At 33.6% G+C, this 21,386-nt stretch overlaps 1 protein-coding gene across 5 annotated transcripts; it reads right to left on the bottom strand.

Annotated features, from left to right (window-relative positions):
* Nucleotides 1-338: 338 nt before the first annotated feature.
* LOC106079405 (elongation factor-like GTPase 1) lies at nt 339-21,350 on the bottom strand. 5 transcript variants are annotated; one of them, XM_056044545.1, is made up of 23 exons: nt 21,056-21,350; nt 17,621-17,728; nt 16,339-16,406; nt 15,963-16,056; nt 15,616-15,767; nt 15,113-15,250; nt 14,956-15,012; nt 14,731-14,766; nt 13,936-14,045; nt 13,682-13,805; nt 13,257-13,336; nt 12,919-13,055; nt 12,473-12,595; nt 12,247-12,346; nt 11,867-12,006; nt 11,412-11,551; nt 10,513-10,795; nt 10,064-10,211; nt 5,161-5,299; nt 4,367-4,495; nt 3,419-4,079; nt 1,508-1,692; nt 339-543 (listed from the first exon to the last, which is right to left on the bottom strand). In XM_056044545.1, exons 2-23 carry the CDS (start codon nt 17,709-17,711, stop codon nt 355-357), a joined length of 3,324 nt encoding a protein of 1,107 aa, XP_055900520.1. In that variant the 5' UTR covers nt 17,712-17,728; nt 21,056-21,350; the 3' UTR covers nt 339-354. The 5 variants fall into 5 exon arrangements, with proteins under 5 accessions (XP_055900520.1, XP_055900516.1, XP_055900525.1 ...); XM_056044541.1 differs by having other exon boundaries at nt 21,066-21,350; XM_056044550.1 differs by having other exon boundaries at nt 21,075-21,350.
* Between the last annotated feature and the right edge of the window lie 36 nt (nt 21,351-21,386).

The raw sequence follows: 21,386 nt of genomic DNA, 5'->3' as shown, positions 1-21,386 counted from the left end.
GCATGTAAATTTAATACATAAAACTCTGCCAAGTGGTAGGTCTTCCTGGTTGATTCAAGCAACCCAATCCATACTCTAATGGCACTAGTGAAGAAAGAGTCTTATCACATGAAATTAGAATGTGCCTATATCTAGCCTTTATGAGAACAAAAAAACTGTCTAGATCTAGACAATACAGTTGAAAAGAAAATGCTAAAAAGAAAATAATTACCCACTGATTTTTGCAATGCACTAAAACTCACATATACACAAAAGTCCCTCATGCACTCAAACTCACAAAAGTCCCTCATGTACTAACCATCTCACTCAATCCCACATAGAATCAAGTCTTAGAAGACTTTTATATATTAAAAATTATTTATTTTTCGTCAAAGTTCTTTGTTTTTCAGCAAACTCCACAATTTTTTCATTTGTGGACAATCCTTTCCTTTTACGCACTTGGTTCATATAAACTCTGGCTCTGTTTTCAGCATCAGCTTTCTCGCCATAATGCATGTATTCTTCTTCTGTTGTTGGCACCCAGAATGGATCAACTGGGATTACCTGAAAATATTTCAAATAATGAATGTAGACAAAAAAACAACAACTAAAATGTGACATAATATTGTAGATAGAAAATGAACAGAAATGTTATGACTTTACAAATTGTGATTTGTCACGTAGTCATGAGTAAAAGGGTGAACTCATTGAACCTTGGGGTAAGGTCAAAGTTGAGTCTGGCAGTTGTACAGGACTCAGTGAACAGTTTGAGGCCGTAGTTGACGGTACATCTTTATGACCATATAGATGCCTGTTGTATCTTGTAGCAAGCTAATTGTATTGGGATATTATTGTCTATAAAAAGCTTTTTTTGTCTTTTAACGATGGATCTATTTTTATTTGGAGTAGTCAAATACTATATAAATAAATAAATATATATATATATATATAAATAATAAGGGCTTCTCTTCGAGTCCAAAGATTAATTAGGAGAATTTTATGTGGCTACGCAGCCCAAGCTGTGACCTACATATTTTAACACAACCAACACAGACATAGCCTATATATGAGCTCATATATGAGCCTGCTACAATGGAGTTCACTTGCTCATTTTAAATAGGCTGTCTCAATGTTTACCAAATATCAATCACACATCTTGACATAAATGCTCACAACTTAATCATATACATATACTAGATAGAATCAATAGTAACCAATCAAAATAATATGGTTACAATAAGTTAACCAAAAGAGAACCACAAAGAAAGAGAAATCAATATGGACAATTATTTATACATCTTTATATCTCTTTCAATCTAATTTAGTGTAGACCCCCCACCAAAAACAATCTTTGAAAAATGTCTCTTGACTCAGAACCATATGTTTCCAATAAATTGCTAGTTCCAAGTGTTAATCTAGTCCATGCTTAGCTTATCACTTAGTTTTGTACTACTATGACTAAGAATTAGTGATAGAAATACAAAAAGGGTATAAAAAGCAGTAGGTCAAAAATGAACTGAAGACTTACTTCCCAATGTGAAAATTTAAGCTGTGGGGAAGCAAGGCCACTTGTTTTTTTGCGCATGTCCTCTGCAAAACCAAAACTTTCAATGACAGGAAGCACTGCCTTGATATTGAATATTGCTGTGCCTTCCATCAGATCGTCAGATAAAATTTGACCATAACGTTTAGCTAACACGCCATGAAGTTTTCCTAATAAACAAAAAATAGTTTTTTTCTTGAGATAATCAGCAGTAGCAATTTAAATTCACCACTGTTATTAAAAAGAAATCAGATCTCTGTCAGAGTAGATATAGCAAAAATATGATAAAAACAAAGGTTTATAGTTATGTATTTAAGATTTTCCTAATTATAATGGCTTTAAATCATTAAAAAACTGGTTCGCATGCAGAACTCAGAACTAATTTATTTTTTAGAAACTAAAATATTGTTTAGTGCATGTAGAATGTAAGACAACACAAAAGTAGACTATTTCATGATGGCATGAAGGCTCGTGTCCAGGAAAGTGGAGAACCATCGAGCCCTTTGAAGTATCAAACGGGGTAAAACAAGGCTGTGTCCTAGCACCTACACTGTTCAGTATTATGTTCTATGCTATGCTGACAGATGCATTCACAAATGGAGAAAACAACGGGATAAATATAACATACAGATATGATGGTGGCCTATTCAACCCGAGGCGGCTCAAAGCAAAATCAAAAATAAAATCAGCAGTAATCAAGGAGTTGCTATTTGCTGACGACTGTGCACTAAATGCCTGCTCTGAAAATGATCTGCAGAGCATCGTCTGTGACTTCTCAAGAGCATGTTCAGGCTTTGGCCTTATCATTAACACAAAAAAAGACTGAAGTCTTTCCTGCTCCAGGGAAAGTCTACTCGGATCCAAGCATCAAGATAAATGGACATGATATAAATGCACTGGACAGATTCACATATCTTGAAATTGACCTGCGTATCGCCAAGGCCAGTGCATCCTATGGCAGACTGTCAAAAAATATCTGGAACAGATGAGGTATCACCACAAATACAAAGCTAGGGATCTATCGAGCTGTCATCTTCCTTACATTGCTACCTCAGAAACGTGGACAGTGTACAGAGAACATGCAAAGAAACTGAACCACTTCCACATGACATGTCTAAGAAAAATACTGAATGTCAAATGGCAAGAAAAAATATCAGATACTGAAGTACTTAGAAAAGCAGGTCTGCAAAGCATCCACACAATCCTGATGCAGTCCCAGCTGCGATGGGCAGGACACATCTGCAGAATGGAAGACCGCCGCATCCCTAAAATAAATGACTCCTGTATGGCCTATTAAGGGAAGGAAAGTGCTCACAAGGAGGACAAAGAAAACGCTTCATGGACACCCTCAAAGTTTCTTTGAAAGCGTTCAGCATAAAACCAGCCACCTGGGAGACAGAAGCACATGACAGAGCATCATGGCGTCGCACTATAAAAACTGGTGAGGAAAATTGCTGAGGAAAAGAGAACAGTGCTGGCAAAAGAAAAGCGCCAGAGAAGAAAAGCAAGGCCAATGACACTAGCTCCAGCTGGAATAACCTGCCCAGTGTGCAGCCGAACATTCCGGGCTCACATAGATCTCACCAGCCACTTGAGGAGGCACAAAACCCCAGTGCAAAACCCTCAGCCCCCTGGATGACACAAAAGTGGTCATCATCGAACCATGATGGACTAACTATATATAGAATGATGAGAGTAGGATGTGGTGCGCCTCACAGAAACTGGTGAACAAATATGTAGCAAGTATTTAGTCCAGAAATCTAACTGACCTTTATATTCTTTGCTAAGCAAAACTACCAGGCCATGTTCAAGAAGATTTTTAATACACTTCAACACTATTTTATTTACATGTTCTAAATTATTTTCCAAATCAAACTAAAAAACATTGTAAATTACCTAAAACATCCATATTTGCTTGAATTTCACAGCTATACATAGCTGCCATTAATCTCTGAGGTTGTGCTTGAAAAGCTCTACGACAGCCATCTTTTACTGAGGAGATCAATTGGCCTGATAATGGTCCATAATTACTGTCCTGTAATTGCACTGAGTCAAAACCTGGGATTACAGATGTATGCTTTGAGGGCTGTGTTTTTTCTGACTCCATTCTTTGTATACTGTCTGAAAGTGCTGTTTGTGATAAACTTTTGTTTACACTGTCTATATTTTCTTCAGTATTCACTGTAGATTGAGTCAAGTCATGTGACTTTGTTTTCTCTCCATACCACCAGTCTTCTACTATGATGCAAACTCCATGCATGGGCTCCTCACACAGTGGTCCAGCCAGTGTCGCTAACTGAAAGCCTGTGACTATACTGTTATCAAACTCAACCAGCTTGGAGGGCTCCTGCTCACTTGGCTCAAGAGGCTGCCACACTGAAGGCCTGTTATAGCACTTCACGTGGTTGAGTAAAATATTAGGGCCACATCTTCGTGGACCAAAGCACCAGATACAATTTTCTGCCCCACTCCACTCTGGTCCAGCCTTTTCAAATTCTTCTTTCAGCTTCTGCTTGATGGCCAAAAATGTTTCTTTAGCACTGCCTGATAGTGCACACTATCCAAATATAAACATATGATCATGATTAGTTTATGACAAACTATTAAAAGATTTGCTTAGACTTAATTATAAAACAAATACAGAACAAGATGTAAGACGGCTGATGTAGTTTAAAGACCTTATAAGCACAAACAAGCTTAAATAAATGCCACTATCCTAGATGACAAACAAAGACATTAAATAAAGAACTATTAATTTGATGTGCTGTACAATGTCTATGAAAAGCATTTTTTTGATACAAAAAATTGTAGGCATTTGTTAAAAATTGTTCAAAAGTAATAAACCTGTGAACTTGATGTCATAGAATCCAATAACTTTAAATGTTGTTGGTTTTGATGCAAGATCTCAGCAACTTCACCAGGCAATGGAGCTGCTCTTAATAGCAAATGGCACTGCCTGTTTATTGTTGATGCCTAGAAAAGACAAAAAAAATAGGCCTGCTATGAATGAAAAGATCTCATTCTTTTAAACAGTTTTTACAAACCTTACATCACTGTCTCTCAGGTACAAATTGTGACCAAGTTGTTTCTTTCAGTTCCTATTCTCTGATCAAGTTGAAACTTTGCACAATTATTCCTTATTCCTAAGAAAACATGAATCAATAAAAAAAAAGACCAAATTAGTGGTAATTAATTAATTTTGTCTGATATTGAAAAGGGGAAATAAATATTACAGTATTAAGAGATACTGCTGTTAATGTGGAGTTCTTGGTGTATATAAGCCTTTTTTTTCTTTTAAAAGTATTTTTATATTTTGCTTGTTTATTTCTTTATTCTTTTATCTAAGTCAGCGTAAACAGAGAACTCAACATTAATTGTCAAAGTAAATTATAAACAAGAAAAAGCTTTGTAAAAATATGTGATGATTTGAAAGCTTTGTCCAAGACTTCAATGTAGGTATAACCAGACACTTCATCTAAAAGTTGTAGCATATTTGAATACTCAACTAGAACTTGATTCTAAAAAATTGTATCTCAAGCTAGGTTTAAAAAAAAGATACATTTATTGGTAACCTAGAAATTATAATGTATCTTCTAAATGTGAAGAGATATTTTTTTAAAATTTATCTAAACACAAACTTGTATAATTCCATTGTTGTCATCATCATCTCCTTGATCTTGTATACTTTCATTAACCATGTCTACTTTAGGGGGAAGTACTATCGTCTCTCGGAATGGCACAATTGGTTTAGAAACATTCACTTCTATTTTGCCATACCTAAGAAAAGATTTATTTACAAATGAGATTTCAAAATGTAATTAAAAAAAAAAATCAAAATAAATAGCTGATTTTAATATTTTATATTGACCAGTAACATTTTAAAAACAGTTTGCAAAAGAGAAAAAATTTAAGTAACAGAAATTTAAATACTAATACAGCTAATTTCATTATGAAGCAGATAACAATAATTCATATGTAAAAACAACAGCATGATCGGAAACAGTTACACTCATCACTAAAACTGCTGAGTGTCTTGTGCCAAATTTTGAAGTGTGTAAAAGGTTATTTGAGAGAGATGGAACAAGACATACCTAAAGAAATACAAACGTTTATGATAAATTGAACAAGGATAATCAAATGTTACATTGATCACACCATAATTTTCAAATATCCCTGTACTTTGATGAATCATCTATTTACACAATTGCTTAGTCTGCATCAAATGTGGAGAAATAAGCAGGTCACAACAGCCATGGTAATTATGTGAAACACTGCATTCATTCTCATCGAGGTCATTGCCCTTATTATTTTGATAATCTGTTATTTCCTAAAAAATTGATGCATTATGACCATTTCCAACAAGATCCAAAGATCTGTAAATACATCCATCAAGCCGAGACAAAGCATATTCACATTGATGTGAAATATTCAATTAAATCTCCTCAAGTTCTCCTGGTATCATACAGTGCACTGCAGTTTATGTGAATTGATAGGAATTACTTTTAGAATATAATTTAAAATGAATTATTCATATCAAAAAGATTGATTTGTAAATAAGCAAAAGACTTACTTAGACTTAGGTCCTCCCGCGCCGTTCGGCGCATTGGGCGGCAAGCTGTCTCCATAAAGATCTGTCACTGGGAATGTCTGAAGCCTCCTCCCATCTGGTGTCCACTGTTCTGAGGTCCTCCATGAAGGTGTGTCACCAAGTAATACAAGGACGTCCCTGTTTGCGCTTTCCTCGTTTTGGCTTCCATGTTATCGCAACTCTTGGTGTGCGTAATTCATGTTGACGTAGAACATGTCCCGCAAACCTCATGTGACGCTCAGTCACAACCTCACTAAGTGTTTGACTCCCAGTTCAACATAGGATTTCCTTGTTTGAGACCCGATCTGTGTAACTGACTCCCAAAATCCGTCTCAGCCATCTCTGTTGAGCCACATTTAGTCTATTCTCAATTTTGACAGATGACTTCCACGTCTTACATGCATATGTAGCAGTTGGAATGACGATTGTGTTGAGAAGGTGTATTTTTGTCTCGAGTCCAATGGCTTGGCTAGTCCAAATAGGCTGCAGCCTTTGGAAAATGCTCCCTGCCTTTCCTATTCGGCACGCTACATCATGGTAAGCATCTCCATCATTTGTTATGATGCTGCCAAGGTACGTGAACTTGTCCAGCTCTTCAAGCTTTGACTCGCCAAGTCTGACGGGGACACCCTTTGCCTTATATCCCACTCGCATAATTTTAGTCTTGTCCAAGTTTATGCGGAGGCCAATTTTGGGTGCTTCTCTGTCTAGGCTCTGCGTCATTTCTTGAATGCATTTATTTGTAGCCCCGAGTAGTGCAACATCATCAGCAAAGTCCAAGTCTGTCAATCGGAGTTGTTCATGCTATGGAATACCAAAGGCAGTCTGGTTCATAGCTCTCCTCCTTATGTAGTCGATGGCTAGGAGGAAAAGGAAGGGAGATAAGATGCATCCCTGCCTCACACCTGTCTCGATTGTAAAAAAACTCTGTTGTTCCCTCTTCTGTTTTAATGCAGCAACTAGACTGACTGTAAAGGTGTCGTAGGATCTGGACGAATTTTTCTGGGATACCGTATTCTCTAACTATTTTCCATAGTGATTCTCGGTGGACACTATCAAACGCTTTTTTGAAGTCCACAAAACTGATTGTTAGCCGTTGTTGGACTTTGTTCTATGATATTTCGTAGAACGAAAATCTGCTCTGTACATGATCTGCCTCTTCGGAATCCTGCTTGTTCTTTTCTGAGCCTTTCATCTACAGACTGTTGAAGCCGTCTCAACAAAACAGTGCTGAAAACTTTGACCGAGACAGAGAGGAGAGTAATGCCCCTCCAGTTGTTGATGTCTGCCAAGTTGCCCTTTTTTGGAAGCTTTACAATCACTCCCTTTTGCCAGTCCTCTGGGACTTTTGAAGTTCGCCAACAGAGATTTAAGAGATCAGTCATTCTGTTAACAATGCACTGTCCCCCATATTTTAGCATTTCTGCTGATATCATGTCTAGCCCTGGTGCTTTGTTATTCTTTAGCACTGCAATGGCCATGGTAACCTCCTCAGCAGTTATTGGGTCTGTCTTGACCTTGAGATCATTGTCTGGAGAGGGGTCCTTGAATATGTAAGTTAGGTCTGGCGACAGTTGGTTAAGGGTCTCTTTAAAGTGCTCTACCCATCATGCATCCTGTTCTTCTTTCGTTAACAAAGTTTTGCCTTGCTTGTCTTTTATCGGTGCCCCATGTCCACTCTTTGCTCCAGTGAGATCTAGGACAATACGATGGAGGGTTTTTGTGTCATTTCTGCTTGCAGCTGCTTGTGACTCTTGTCCCTTCTGCTCAATCCAGTCCCGTTTATCTCGCTTCTCTTTACTTTCAGATCTGCTTCCCTATAGGCTTCTTCCGCTAGGCTGCGATCCTGTGTTTTGTTTTTCTAATCTCGTCTACATTTGGCCTCTTTCCTCTCATCTATCAATTTCCATGTTCTGTCTTGTATCCACCGTTCCTTGTATGAACCTCGCCTCCTTCCAATAACTTCTTCCGCACACCCAATAGTGGTATCTTTGAAGTTGGCCAAAAGGTATAGTTTTATTATATTGTCATGTGACACATACTTCTACATTTAAAAAATCCCAAACAATATAAAAATAATGTATTTATCTCAGGAATGTCAAACTCATTAAGGTGTATGGACCGCTTAAAAAGCTTACAATGACCTGAGGGACCGCAGCAAAAAATCAGTTGCAAAACAGCCTACTAATTTTATGTAAATTAGAAACTATACAATAGAATACAATAATTAATGGCATACCTGTCCCTTAGTTAGCTAAATTTGTAGTACTATTTGGTAATTAAAAATTACTATGGTTACGCATTATTATCTTTGTCCTGTTGCTTGACATGTTTTCTAAGATACAAGTTTATTAATGTCATGTTGAAATTTGTTTGCCACTGACACTTTCATCAACGATAACAAATTTTGATCACATAATCTTGAATGGTGAGGTGTTTTTGTAGCTTTCAGTATGGAAAAGAACTGCTCACAGTGAGTTACAAACATAGCTAGAATTCTGGCTGCAAATTTCCGCAACTCAACGTACTGTTCAGGGTAAATAACTGTAAAATTTCGCACAGCCAACTCTATATACTTCAATTTCAACATAGAATCTGACTGCTATTCTATCAGCTCTAGTTGCACATTATCAGCAGAATTTTCAGAATCAAATGAGATGGAGATACATACAACGAAAATTCTTGCTCGTATGAAACGAAGTCATGAAAATGGTAATTGAAAGCATCTACTAACGATTCCAGGTGTAAGACATATTTACCAAATGTAGCTGTATTTAATCTTTTTAGTTCCTGACACGTTGAGAAGTGAACAAGATTTTCTCTTCATATTTGATTAATATCCGCACGAAAGCACTTCACATGATTACAAGCAGTTGTGACAATTTTGTCTTTACTTTGAAGTTTCAAATTCAAGTCTTGCAATTTGACCCGTGAGATCAACTGCAAATGCCAAATCGTGAACCCATTCGTCAGTTTGGAAATGTTCAACAGGTTCAACTTTCATGTTCAGAAACAATACAATTTCCTCACTCAGTGCAAAAATCTCTTCAATACTTTATGACATGAGAGCCAGTGAACCTCTGTGTAGTAGGGAACACAAATTCGTGTCCAATGTCATCCAGAAACATTGAAAATTGGCGAGGATTTAAACCACAGGCACAAATAATATTGAGAGCGACTGAAACCGGTCTTATGACATGTTGGAACTGTAATTGCTTTGCGCAGAATGTTTCTTGGTGAATGATGAGCAAATTTAAAATTAGCACCAGTCTCTCTTATTTTTGCAAGTAGCTTTGCATCAACAACATTTCATTTCATGGTTGGTGCCCCATCCGTTATTAGACTAGTTAGCTTTACCAATGATAAATTGTAGCCTACTGCAATATCACCTTCTGTTAAGCATAGAACAGAGCTCAAGTAGTTCTTCATGTATCTCAAAATTCCTGTCACAGACCTTTATGAATATAGCCAACTGTGCTACACCCGTTACATCAGTTGGCTCATCTAGAACCAATGAAAATAATTCAAAATCAGCTATTTTGTTCTTTAATTGTTTACGCAATCTGACATGTCATTTATTCTATCTGCCAGTGTTCCTAGTTAACGCTATTTCTTTGAATGCTTTCACCTTTTCTGGACAAACTACTTCAGCAGCTTTAACGACACAATCCTTCATAAAATTACATTCACTAAATGATTTGCTATGGCTTGCAATTAAGTTTGACAAAATGTAGCTTGCTTTCACTTTTAATTCAAGATTTAGCTCACTTCTGTCTGTCAAAAGGCAGCATGAAACTTTTCACAGATAACTCTTTGCACATACCTTCAAAACAGATAAGACCATATCACCCTGAACATGATTTTCATATGGAGACATGCAATAAAAACCAACAACCAATGTTTAGAGTGAACTAAACACTTTCGAGCACTGATTAAAAAAACAATGTTACCACCTTTCTCTGAGATCATCAATACATCTTTGTAAGTGCACTTCTCCAGCAGCAATGATCACATGCTCACCAGTTTCCTGAACTCTGACCTCTACACAAGGATCTGCTTGGTTGAGTAGTTTCAAGCCTGTGATAAGGGCATTCATGTCACCTAGAACAACAAAAACAAAAAAAATAGTTTAATTAATGACAATAATAAAATAAGCTATAAGTGTATGTGGCACCAATGAACACAACTTTTCTTGACATTTTCTTGAGGTGAAATTTAACAAGTTGGTACTAAAGATGTAAAGTGATTTTTTTTTTACGGGCATCAATGCCTTTAGAATAAATAAGAATATTGGAATTTATTAGCATTGTTTAACACCAATCTATTGCAGATTTTATTGTTCTTTATAAATAGTAGTGTTTAAAGTTTTAAAACAGAAAATTGCAATAAACAAAATACCTACATGCATTGGCTGGTTCAACAGCTACTCTGACAATGGGAGAGGTATCAAAAAACATATCTGTAAAAGCTGGGCATGCCACTGTGGAAGAGAGAGTTCCTGACTTCAGGACAATTGATTCAAGTCCTCCAATACCAAACACATTGCCAACTGACACTTCATCTAGAGCTTCAAGCTCTCTTCCCATGAGGAGGTACAGATCTTTAATATGCACAGCTATAATGTGGGGATAATTAACTTGAAGCTCTGGCCTACTCTGAAATTCTTCAGGGGACAGGGAACAAAGCTGTAAATCAAATGTAAAAAATATTTTTAATTTAGATGTTTGACAATTATAACATGCATATATAAATACACAATAGGCTCATCTTTTCAAAAGTAAAACAAAAATAAGTTAGCCACTTCATGTTTTTTTTTTGAGAGTCCAATAGAAAAAAATGTGTGACTTATAAAATACCACCCTAATATCAACACTAGTGAACAGTACAAACTGCCATAGTCTTATTTATAACACAGTGTGTCCCAAATTTTGCATCTCAATTATAATGTTCAATGAGCTGCAGATTTTTTTTTATCCTATTAACTTTTCTAGTCCTTTAGTTTATAAAAGACTTTCCATCAAACATTTATATTGTTTAATTAACATTTCATTTTTCTTCAATTTCATTATGTTAAAGTTTTTTTGTTTTTTTTTACTGCTGAGATATAGTACAGTGAGTACCACAGATAAAAAGAATGTTCTTGTAGTATTAGTCAACTTGACTGAGATGATTGGGTCTGTTTGATATGGGATTATTTGAAGCACCCAAATAGTGGGAACAAAGTCTACAATGGATGAGTGTATCTATTTAGAATCAATGCTGTATATTGGAAAAGTATGGTTAATTTGTATAATAATTTACCTCACTAAAAGCTTCCCCTGGATTATGTTTTGGGCCCAGAAAGAAAACTGTGGAATTTTTTCTCAAAGTTCCACTGAAAATCCTTGCAACAGCAATAAAGACATAATCATTCTCATCATTGACTGTGACTTTTGCTGTGCCTTTAAGTAGAACAACATTTACTAGTCAACAAGAAAAACATACAATCAACTAAACAAACTAAGGATTCAAGACATTAAAAAAATGAATGTAGACAATAAATAAGAAAGTTGTTTAAATATTTTATTACTTCTGACCTTAACATCATCTACCCCATAGATCACAAGGGGGGAAACTTGACTTACTTTAACCCCCTCATTGCTTAGGGTATTTTACAGATTTTTCAAACCGGAAATAGGCACCTATTGGGTTAATTATTTTATTTACAGCTATGTTTTAGAAGTATAATTTACTTTGTTGTAAAAGTTAGTTTTTACCTGACAAATTTGTAGTAAGAGGCTTGGCAGCTAAATTATCATTTTCTGATGAAATACTTTGTAATTTTTCTTGCTGCATGGCAGCATGGCGTTTTCTAGCTTCATCTCGTCTATGCTGCAGCTCCTCATCAGTGAGAGGCCTTTAAAATAATATTCTCACATTAAATTATTTCTTTTTACATTCTAGCAAAGAATTATGTAAACTAACAGAAAAACAACAACAGGTAACTGATTTTAATATAAACTCACTAAATTTGTAGCAATATTAATTAAAGAGAAATTAACTTATTAATATTGAATTGAACTACGATGTAAATTTCTTAACAATTGGATAAATAAAAATAATGCAATAACAATATAAATGTAGGTTGATGATCTACCTAGCTCTGTTCTGAGGGAGGCTAGTCTTATCCATAGGGAACATTTTAGAGATATAAACAATGACTGGAGCATCAGATGATGAAGAACATGCTTGGAAATCTAGACATACAAAAAAAATATATAAAGAGTCCAAGATTAAAACTAATTTTATAAATATGTAGCTTTACATACAACATGCATAAGATAGCTACAAATATTTTATACTAAAGCAAGACAAAATTTTACCCTTCTTCAAGTCCTGAGTCTCCTTGGGAAGTGAAGAAAATTGTTGGCTTTTATTACACATAAGTTGTTGTACTCTTTCATCTGATATCTCCAATGGGGACGGAAGACATGTTGTAACAGTATCTAAAAAATAAAAAAAAAAAAAAGAATCAACAAAACACTGTAAATATTGTAATAACTGAAGGGAGGCAACTCAACGAGACATAGATATTTATTTACATGGAGACATGACAAACACATAGGACATCTGCTTTGAGCACAGCATCTTCATCTCGGCTCTAGACTTGGGCGGAAATCGTTCTCTTCACTAATGTCAACATCCTTCCTAGTCTAGTGTCTAAAAGTGCGCACCTTCTGCACTATCTTGGATAGTGGTGTGCATGGCAAGGTTATAACAATAGTTAGTCATAATATGAACTTGACTATAAACTAATAATGATGATTACCTAATATGGCATTAGATAACGGTAACCAGAGACCCATTATTGCTTGAAGCAAAACTCTTGGATCTTTATGACGTGTGTCTCTTGGTGGAATACTAAGCTCCAATGACTTGATAATTTTTTCAGTCATGGCAGCATCCCTTAAAATAACAAAATATTTTCAAGGTGAATTGTTTTATGCCATCTTAACCTTCAACTTTATCTTAGATTATAAATTACAGATGTTCTTTCAAAAAAGGAAATAATTAACTGTTGATAGTGACTTGAGCAAAAAAAAACACACTTAATTCTAAATGTAATTTAGTTAGATCTATTAAATTTTGATGTAAGAAAATATTTACTTCTTCTCTAGCACTGCATCATATGCTGACCAAATATTGTCTAACACAAACTGAACAAACAAAGGTTTCTTCCCATTCGACTGTTGAAAACAAAAATATTTTACATTATTCACAACTAATATCATATGCATGAAAATTTCCTACCTATAGCCATATGTCCAGAAAGCAGGTAAGAGGAGTTCTTTTCTGTGGTTTACAAGGGGCAGAATGTTACTCAGGCAAGTACTCGCCTCTTTTATTTGTATCATCAACTCTCATTTCACAGTGAGATTAAATAGCTGATTCAACCCAAAAAAACATAGGGGACAACTTAGATTTGATAAAAGTACAAAACTGATTGAATGATTGATTGTTGGAATAAAACTACTCAACTGAATGAACTTATATTAAAAACAATAACATGGATACATTTAAAGACTGGTCACCTGGGCACCTTTCATGATGCGTTTAGCTTTCATGTTTATATAGTAATCACCCCACATTGTTTTGTGAAGAATTTCCTCTTCCACACCTAATTTGGTTGCATACAAGTGAGTAAAGTCACCTAATCTATAAAAAAAAAATATATCATAATTAGAAAAAACAATTGTAACAAGCTTAAAGCAATATTTTCAAAACTTTTTTTTTTTGGATAAAAGAAAAAAACCAAAACAATCAAGATAATGCATTTAAATCTCACCTAAATCCCCAGCCATCAAGTGCACTGGCAAAAATGACATTTCCCAGATCTGGTGAGAAAAAAATATTTTTGTGATCTTCCTCATCTTCAATGACTGTCCAGTCATATGACTGTAAAACAAAACAAAACACAAGATTTAACCAAGGCAAGGCTTGACTAAAATCAACATTAAATAAAAAAAGAATTAAGGACTGACATTTGATGGATGCCACACTTTTTAGCACAATAAGAAATGGATTGGTAAACCTATTCTGAAATTTTAAGATTTGTTTACTTATTATAGTATAAGATGGCGAATACTTTCCATGGACAAAAAAAATATTGATCTCAATTAATTTTCTTAGTTTATTTTAGTAAGACTGAATAAAATAGCTTTGGTGGCAGTGCAAGCTTTAATACTATCTTAATAAGAGCTTAAACTATAGTTTAATTAAATATTTCATTATTTAATTGATTTTGTCTATAACTGAGCTAATATAAACAATATTTGTATAGTATTTTAAATAGTATCCAATAAAAGTTTATATAAATTTATTAGTCTACATCAAAGAATGCAGGGGGAGTTAATGGTTTCTATGTCGACTGTCACAACAGTTTAGTAAGGTAAGGATATTATTTTGGTGGATAGCTATTACAGTTGCTTTAGACCTTGATTTGGAATCCAATTCAACCCTAGATGTCACTTCATATCATAAAAAAAATATAAAAAATGACCCTATTAAATATCAAGGAAGTTGAGTTTGTATTCCTAAATGTGTAAACTCTTATTATAGTTCAACTAGATAAAACACTTACATTAATTTCAACTCCTTTGCTTTCCTTGTCCGTTTCCTGAAGGAAAAAAAAAGTATTAACTATTTAAAAGCAAAGAAATTAGGAAATTGTTATAATTTAGTAAATTTCAAAACATTTATACAATATGCATCTCTATACTCATTTATATAGAACATAGTAATCAAAATTGAAAGCTAAAGTGAGATAATAAATTATATTTCTTTTTTATAAAATCAGCAAACTTACAGAGGATAACTTTTCCATGGCATTAGAAGTAAACAGTTGATTTGTAAACAAATTCATCTAAAAACATCAATAAGAAAAATGAGAAATTTACAAGAATTTTATAATTTTATTCCATAAATATCACATAATATAATATAATTTGCATACTAAAATTTACCTGCTCTAAAATTTGTATTAAATGATAATAAGCTTCAATAGGTGTCATTTTGAGCTGAGAGATGAGACGATCAATTTTATTCAGCACCAATATTGGTCTTATATTTTCTAGCCATGATTGCTGCAATACAGCTTGGGTCTAGTTTGAAACAAAAAAAAATGTGACACAAACATTACTGATGAAACTTCATTAATAGTATAAATGAGGAAACTTTTAAAATATTATAAATGATAAAACTTCATTATTATTATAAATGATGAGACTTCATTGAGAGTATAAATGTGAAAATTCATTGATAGTATGTCAAAACTCTACACTGAACTAAATTCTATCAAACTCCAAATAATTTCTACTGAAAGCTCCAACGCTTTAAATCCTTAAGACACAAACTGGCACGAAATCCTACTCTCTCTGCTAACAAACCTTAAAGCTGACATGCATTATTTTGTCATTGTAAACTAACGCAAAGTTTTCTAAGCTGTTTAATGTAAAAACTTTCTGACCTGAGGACATACTCCTTCGACAACATCAACTACAACTATGGCTCCATCACACAGTCGAACTGCAGTAGTAACTTCACTTGAGAAGTCAACGTGGCCAGGGGAGTCTATCAAATTGATTAAATAATGATCTGATGATGGGTTGTTGTCTGTCTCTGGAATGAAAATAAGTCGTTTGTGACCAAAAATGCAATGCAATTGTATGATTATTAATATTATTAATTAGTAAGATCTAAGTTACTTTTAAAAATATTTAATGGAATTATGAGTTAAAAAAAAACAATGTACATCAAATCATTTTAGATTTGGTCTTTTATTTTTTCCAGTCGCAATAAAAAAAAAGGATCTACTTTTGGAAGATTTATCATAGATAAGAGTGATTGCACTTGATTTCATGGTGATTCCTCTTTCCTGCTCATCTGGTCGACTGTCCATGTACCGAATCTAGCCATTAATACAAGTGATAAATATTAATGAAAATAAAACTCAGTTTTAGGTATACTAATGTACTACTCTATATGTACATTTTTTACAATAAAAAGTGAACAATTATTTTTTATTACAAATTTAAATACTATTGATAAGTTTACATCATGTATAAGCCTAACAAATAAATTGAATTGAAACGATAACTAAAATTTGTGTTATTAGCCAAGAAATGTTTTCCTGTAGTTCATTTTTTAAATCACCTTTCTTTTTACAATGGTTATTATAAGAATTCCTTACCTTTCCTGCATTTCTTTTAGAGATGATGCCATTACTGGCTACCAAGGAATCAGCTATTGTAGTTTTTCCTAATAAAAAAAAAAAGTTGCCAAATACCATTTATAAAGCAAAAGTTTACAAAGGGTAGTTAGAAGTGACACGGTCATTTCCTTCATTCAATCAATCAAATAATTTAGTTGAAGAGCCACCTAGATCTCTTTACTTTTATTAACAGAGTGTAGTTATCTCTCCCTAGTCTAGCCCCAGTATAATTTTGTTGTGTTGGATAGATAATTTAGGAAATTTGAAAAGTTGTTTTAAAAAAATACAAAATATGCTTTTTGAAATAAGTATTCTATAGTACTAACCACAGCTTTTCAATATTATTTTCAAACCACAAATACGGAGCAGTCAAAATCTAGTACAATATGTCACTTGGATTCTTGATAATTTAGCAAGACTTTATTTCTACAACAGCAACCAAAAAAAGAAAAGTATAATTAATTTGTTTTTTAATGAACCACCCAATGATAAGACAAGCTTTTTCAGCCCAAAACCTAGAGAACAAAAACAAATCTTATTAAACAAGGTAAAATCATTAGCCCTTCTGGATATTTTTGTTTATTGGAGCACAGAACATGAGAGGGACTACAAAAAGGTTACAGCTCCTTTCTGAACTTCATATTCTTCCTTGCGTCATGAGTCAAGAGGGACAATACCTACCCTCCCTCCCTCCACTCAGATGAATGTAATGATCAATTACATTAACATTATATATAAATGTATTTTATGGTGCAGTGATGGTGAATTATGTTCTGGAAGCAAATGAAGAAAATATTTTCTTTCATTATGAACAACTTGTAAGCACAAAGTTATTAGAATTATTAGAAAATTATTATTAATTAATAATTAATTAATTAATTATTATTATTAATCTTCGGACTCGAAGACAAGCCTTATTATTAGAAAAATAAGCAGTGTAATAAATGAGCTGTAGCTATAAACATTTGATGTTGATAGATTATCAACATGCAAGAATAAAGTGAGAATGATGGCAGACATGTGGTCTTTTCAACAGGTAGAACATTATGATAACTTTGTATTCATTGAAGAGCCCCAATACTAATAAAATAAAGAATATGACGCTGCAATCATTTCCAGAACTAGAATTGCAGTGAAAAACAGCATTTAAAGACTCTGTAAGCCAAGCAAGCCAATCACAAGGGCTAACATGATTAAGTACATTAGATTTCTAATTGATTAGAATCAATTGTATTACAAGCAAATCTAAGATCTATCTTACCATGATCCACATGGGCAAGGATACATATATTTCTAATTTTTGATGGCTGACTCTGAAGTTGCCTCACTTCTTTCAATGTCTCCAGCTTCATTGTCAAAATTATTTCACCTTTAAAAATAAATACAAGTATTGATTAGTATTGTTAGAATAAAATTATATAAAGTTTAAAAGAGTCTCAAACGAAGCTGTGACAAGAATTAATATATATATGTGTGTTTTCAAGTTAAGATTTCTGAAAGCTATTTTAAGTCTTGTCAATATTACAATAACTTTAAAGAATTCTAAATTAAAAAAAAGGGTAAAACTTTTAAAATCAAACTTCAAAGTCACAACTTATTATACTCATTTATGGTCTACACTGTGACAGAATGAACTTTTATTTTTACAACTTGTGGTGAGCAAAGTGAATGAATGATCGCAAAGAACTTCAGAGGTAAAGCACTTGACAAGATTATCTGAACAGAGGGTAATGAAAAAAAGTAAAGTTCCCCTTACAGGCCTTGTGGTCTATAGGGCAGATGAGGGGATAATGAGCTGGTCACATAACAGACTTGACTAAATCTAGATTCTAGATCTAATAAGCTACAGAAACTTTACATCATCTGCCCCCATGAATAGCCGTCTCAAAATATCAAAGATTAAGATAAACATATTTAATAATATTTTTATAAATATTCTTAACATATTAAAGTATGATAATGGAATGGGGTCTACCAGAATAATTAGACTAGATCTAGTTGTACTAGAAAGTAACTAGATTAATTACAGTAATATAGTCTATTACTAAGTCAAAATTATTTATGTACTCAATCATACTGGATGGCTACCTGATAGAGCGGTATGCGCGCTGGACTGTCATTCGGACTTATCGATGGTCTCGGGTTCAAACCCTGCCCGCTCCCATCCCCTGTCGTTCTGTGGTAGGTTTGGACTAGGAAGTAATTATCTTCAAATTTGAAGGAACATCCGAAATAAGTAAAACATTTTACAAACAAACATACACTAATATAAATATTATATTGTTATAAACCTGGTGGTGACACAGATGGGGTAGTGATGTGTGTTTTTAGCAAACGCTAATCACCCCAGGCCAGTGCTAGATGAGTTTCAGCGGCCAGCCGTGGTGAGGGACAGTTCGGGAAGGATCTGTGTTGTGAATAGTACTCAGGCACGTTGAATGGAGTGATCATGTGATCAGCCAGAAGGTTAGCGGGGACACTATATAAAGAGCGGAGGTGTCACAGTCAAAACGGTTCACTACAGTCCAGCACACTGTACAGCAAGTATGAGATGACGTCTTGATCTTGATCTGCCATTGAGTCCAACACAACGAGCTCAATGTGTGAAGTCAGTCCTGAACTGTTGAACCCAGTGCAAGTCTAAGACGAGGCAGAGAGGCCAGTGCAAGAGTTGATACGGCAGTATGGTTATAATTTTAAACGTTGAAATATTTTTACAGTCAGTGTTACTTGTTGCCAATCGTACAGTGTTGGCTGCAATTTATTGGATATTAAACTGTTATGCTACTTTGGAGCCCTGAGTTCTTAAAGTTTAAAGAGAGCCTGGACAGTGAGAAACGCTACAATATTGATACATAACATCATACAGTAGATGTAGACTAGATATAGAATCTTAAGTTGATCATGATCATACACTGATACACACATAATGTGACAATTTGAATTATGACATGATTCATATTGGTACATCATTATTAATAGTAGTTCGATAAATAATTCAAAATCACAATATACTAATAAAACCTATATGATATATGGTTGAAAAGGGCTTAAAGGGAAACTCCGATAGTTTTTCAAATTTTAGTTATTGACATATTTAAATTCTGCGTAAAAAGTTGTAATAGTAAACATTATATCATTTTTTATTTAAATGCTCGGAAAATTTTATATTTAATAAATTAGACAGAAAATTCTTCACGCCCCCCAAAAAACGGGGTTCTGCGAGATGTTTTTAGTTTTTAAAAATGTGACGTCACAAGGGTGCTGGCTAAATATAGATCTAGACCTATATAACCGATAAACTCTCTAGTCTAGATCTAGACCTATCGGATCGCATTTATTGTTACGCTTCACAGCTAGATCTAGTCTCCACGTTGATTTATAATCGGTCATTGTTTATAAACCTCTATTTCTACTTGAAGAAAATTAAATATTGTTCTTCAGCTTGTTGCAGTAGTTCCAATCACAGAGATAAAATCAGCAAGTTTCCAAGAGATGAAGTTTTAAAGGGAAAATGGGGAAAATTTATTCGCCTGAAGAGCAAATATTTTACAAAGGCATTAGCTAATTCCTGTTTATGCTCAAACCATTTTGAGAGAAGCTGTTTCAGCAACTTCATTGCTGTGGAAATGGGATTTAAAAAAAAAATTGAAGTTAATACCAGGTGCAGTATCAACAATACATTGGATTTCCAGGCCAAAGAATTCAATTAATGATACTACTGAGACATTTTAAACAACTGAAGTTCATAAATATAAATGAATCAGATTTGTGAGCTAGAAATTTACTACGAATACTAGATCTACTATTAAATTTCTTATTTTATAAGTAGTTCTATCGTCTACGAATCTCAATTCCAACTTTTTAACTTTTGACCTTGGGGGTGTGTCTCGCCGGCTGAGCCAGCGTCAAGCTCTCTCATCACTTTTTCCATGTCAACCAATGTTAGGTCAAAACAGCACAAAAAAATCATAATTTTCTTACGGTCAAACATACAGTCATAATTTATACACCATTAGAAATTTCTTTTAAAGTATTTAAAATAATTTTAATGATGTACAAACGAAAATTTTTTTTATCAAAGATAATTTCTTTTTCGCCTCCCTATCAATAGGATTTGAGTGCACACTCGTGACGTCACACAGAAATTCAGTGAAAATCTGACTGTTTTGGATGCGCAGAAAAATTATGTCACAAAAACATCAATTACTAAGTTATTCTTGCAAATTAAAAAAAAAGAATAATATATTCATTATCTATAAATCAAAACACATATTATATCAAAAATTGTCAAAACCATCGGAGTTACCCTTTAAAAAAATATTCCCAACATGCTAAATTTATCATCATTGTAGGACAAGTGGAAGGGGAGATATTAATAAAAATTAATTTTTATTTCAGATGGGAAAAGTCTTGATATTTATAATTATAGATCTAGATCTATATTTTTTTTTGGTAGAACTAGATTAACTAGATTCTAATTTATTAATAAATGATTTAATTAATTAATAATTTTATTATTAAATATATATATATATATATATAATATATAATAATCTAGATAGAGACTATATTAGATAATTATTAATTTATAATTATTATAAAAAAATATTATATTATTGTATATTTGTAATAATAAATAATATAATAATAATATTATTGTAATTATTATTATTACATTATAATGATTATTTACATTCACTCACTCAACTCACTGATTCAGATTGACAATCAGTGAATCAGTGAATCACCAATCATCCAATGTCAATGCTTAGATTTGTTAGTCTTACTCTTAGTACTCTAATAATAGTCTAATAGAATCTAGTACACTGACAGTCTATGACAAATAATTAGATCTAGATTTAAATTTAGATCTACACACATATATAGATCTAGAATCTACTTATTGAATTATTTAACTAATGAAGTTCTAAATCTATGCAGTTAATGGGGCAATGTTTGTATTTCTATCATGCTTGTGTAACAATACGATTTTCTTTAAGAGTGGTGTCCCTTGTACATTTAAT

The sequence above is a fragment of the Biomphalaria glabrata genome, chromosome 1, assembly GCF_947242115.1.
Source record: "Biomphalaria glabrata chromosome 1, xgBioGlab47.1, whole genome shotgun sequence".
Classification (NCBI taxonomy): Eukaryota; Metazoa; Mollusca; class Gastropoda; family Planorbidae; genus Biomphalaria; species Biomphalaria glabrata.
This window is presented reverse-complemented; position numbering and strand designations above follow the sequence as displayed.

Excerpts from the sequence above, each read along its gene's own strand:
- LOC106079405 (XM_056044545.1), bottom strand. The coding sequence starts at position 17,711 with ATGAAGCTGGAGACATTGAAAGAAGTGAGGCAACTTCAGAGTCAGCCA. Across the intron at positions 12,007-12,246 it reads CTCCCTCAGAACAGAGCTAG|GCCTCTCACTGATGAGGAGC; the intron begins GTAGATCATCAA and ends ATTATTTTAAAG. Across the intron at positions 4,080-4,366 it reads CTATGACATCAAGTTCACAG|TGTGCACTATCAGGCAGTGC; the intron begins GTTTATTACTTT and ends ATATTTGGATAG.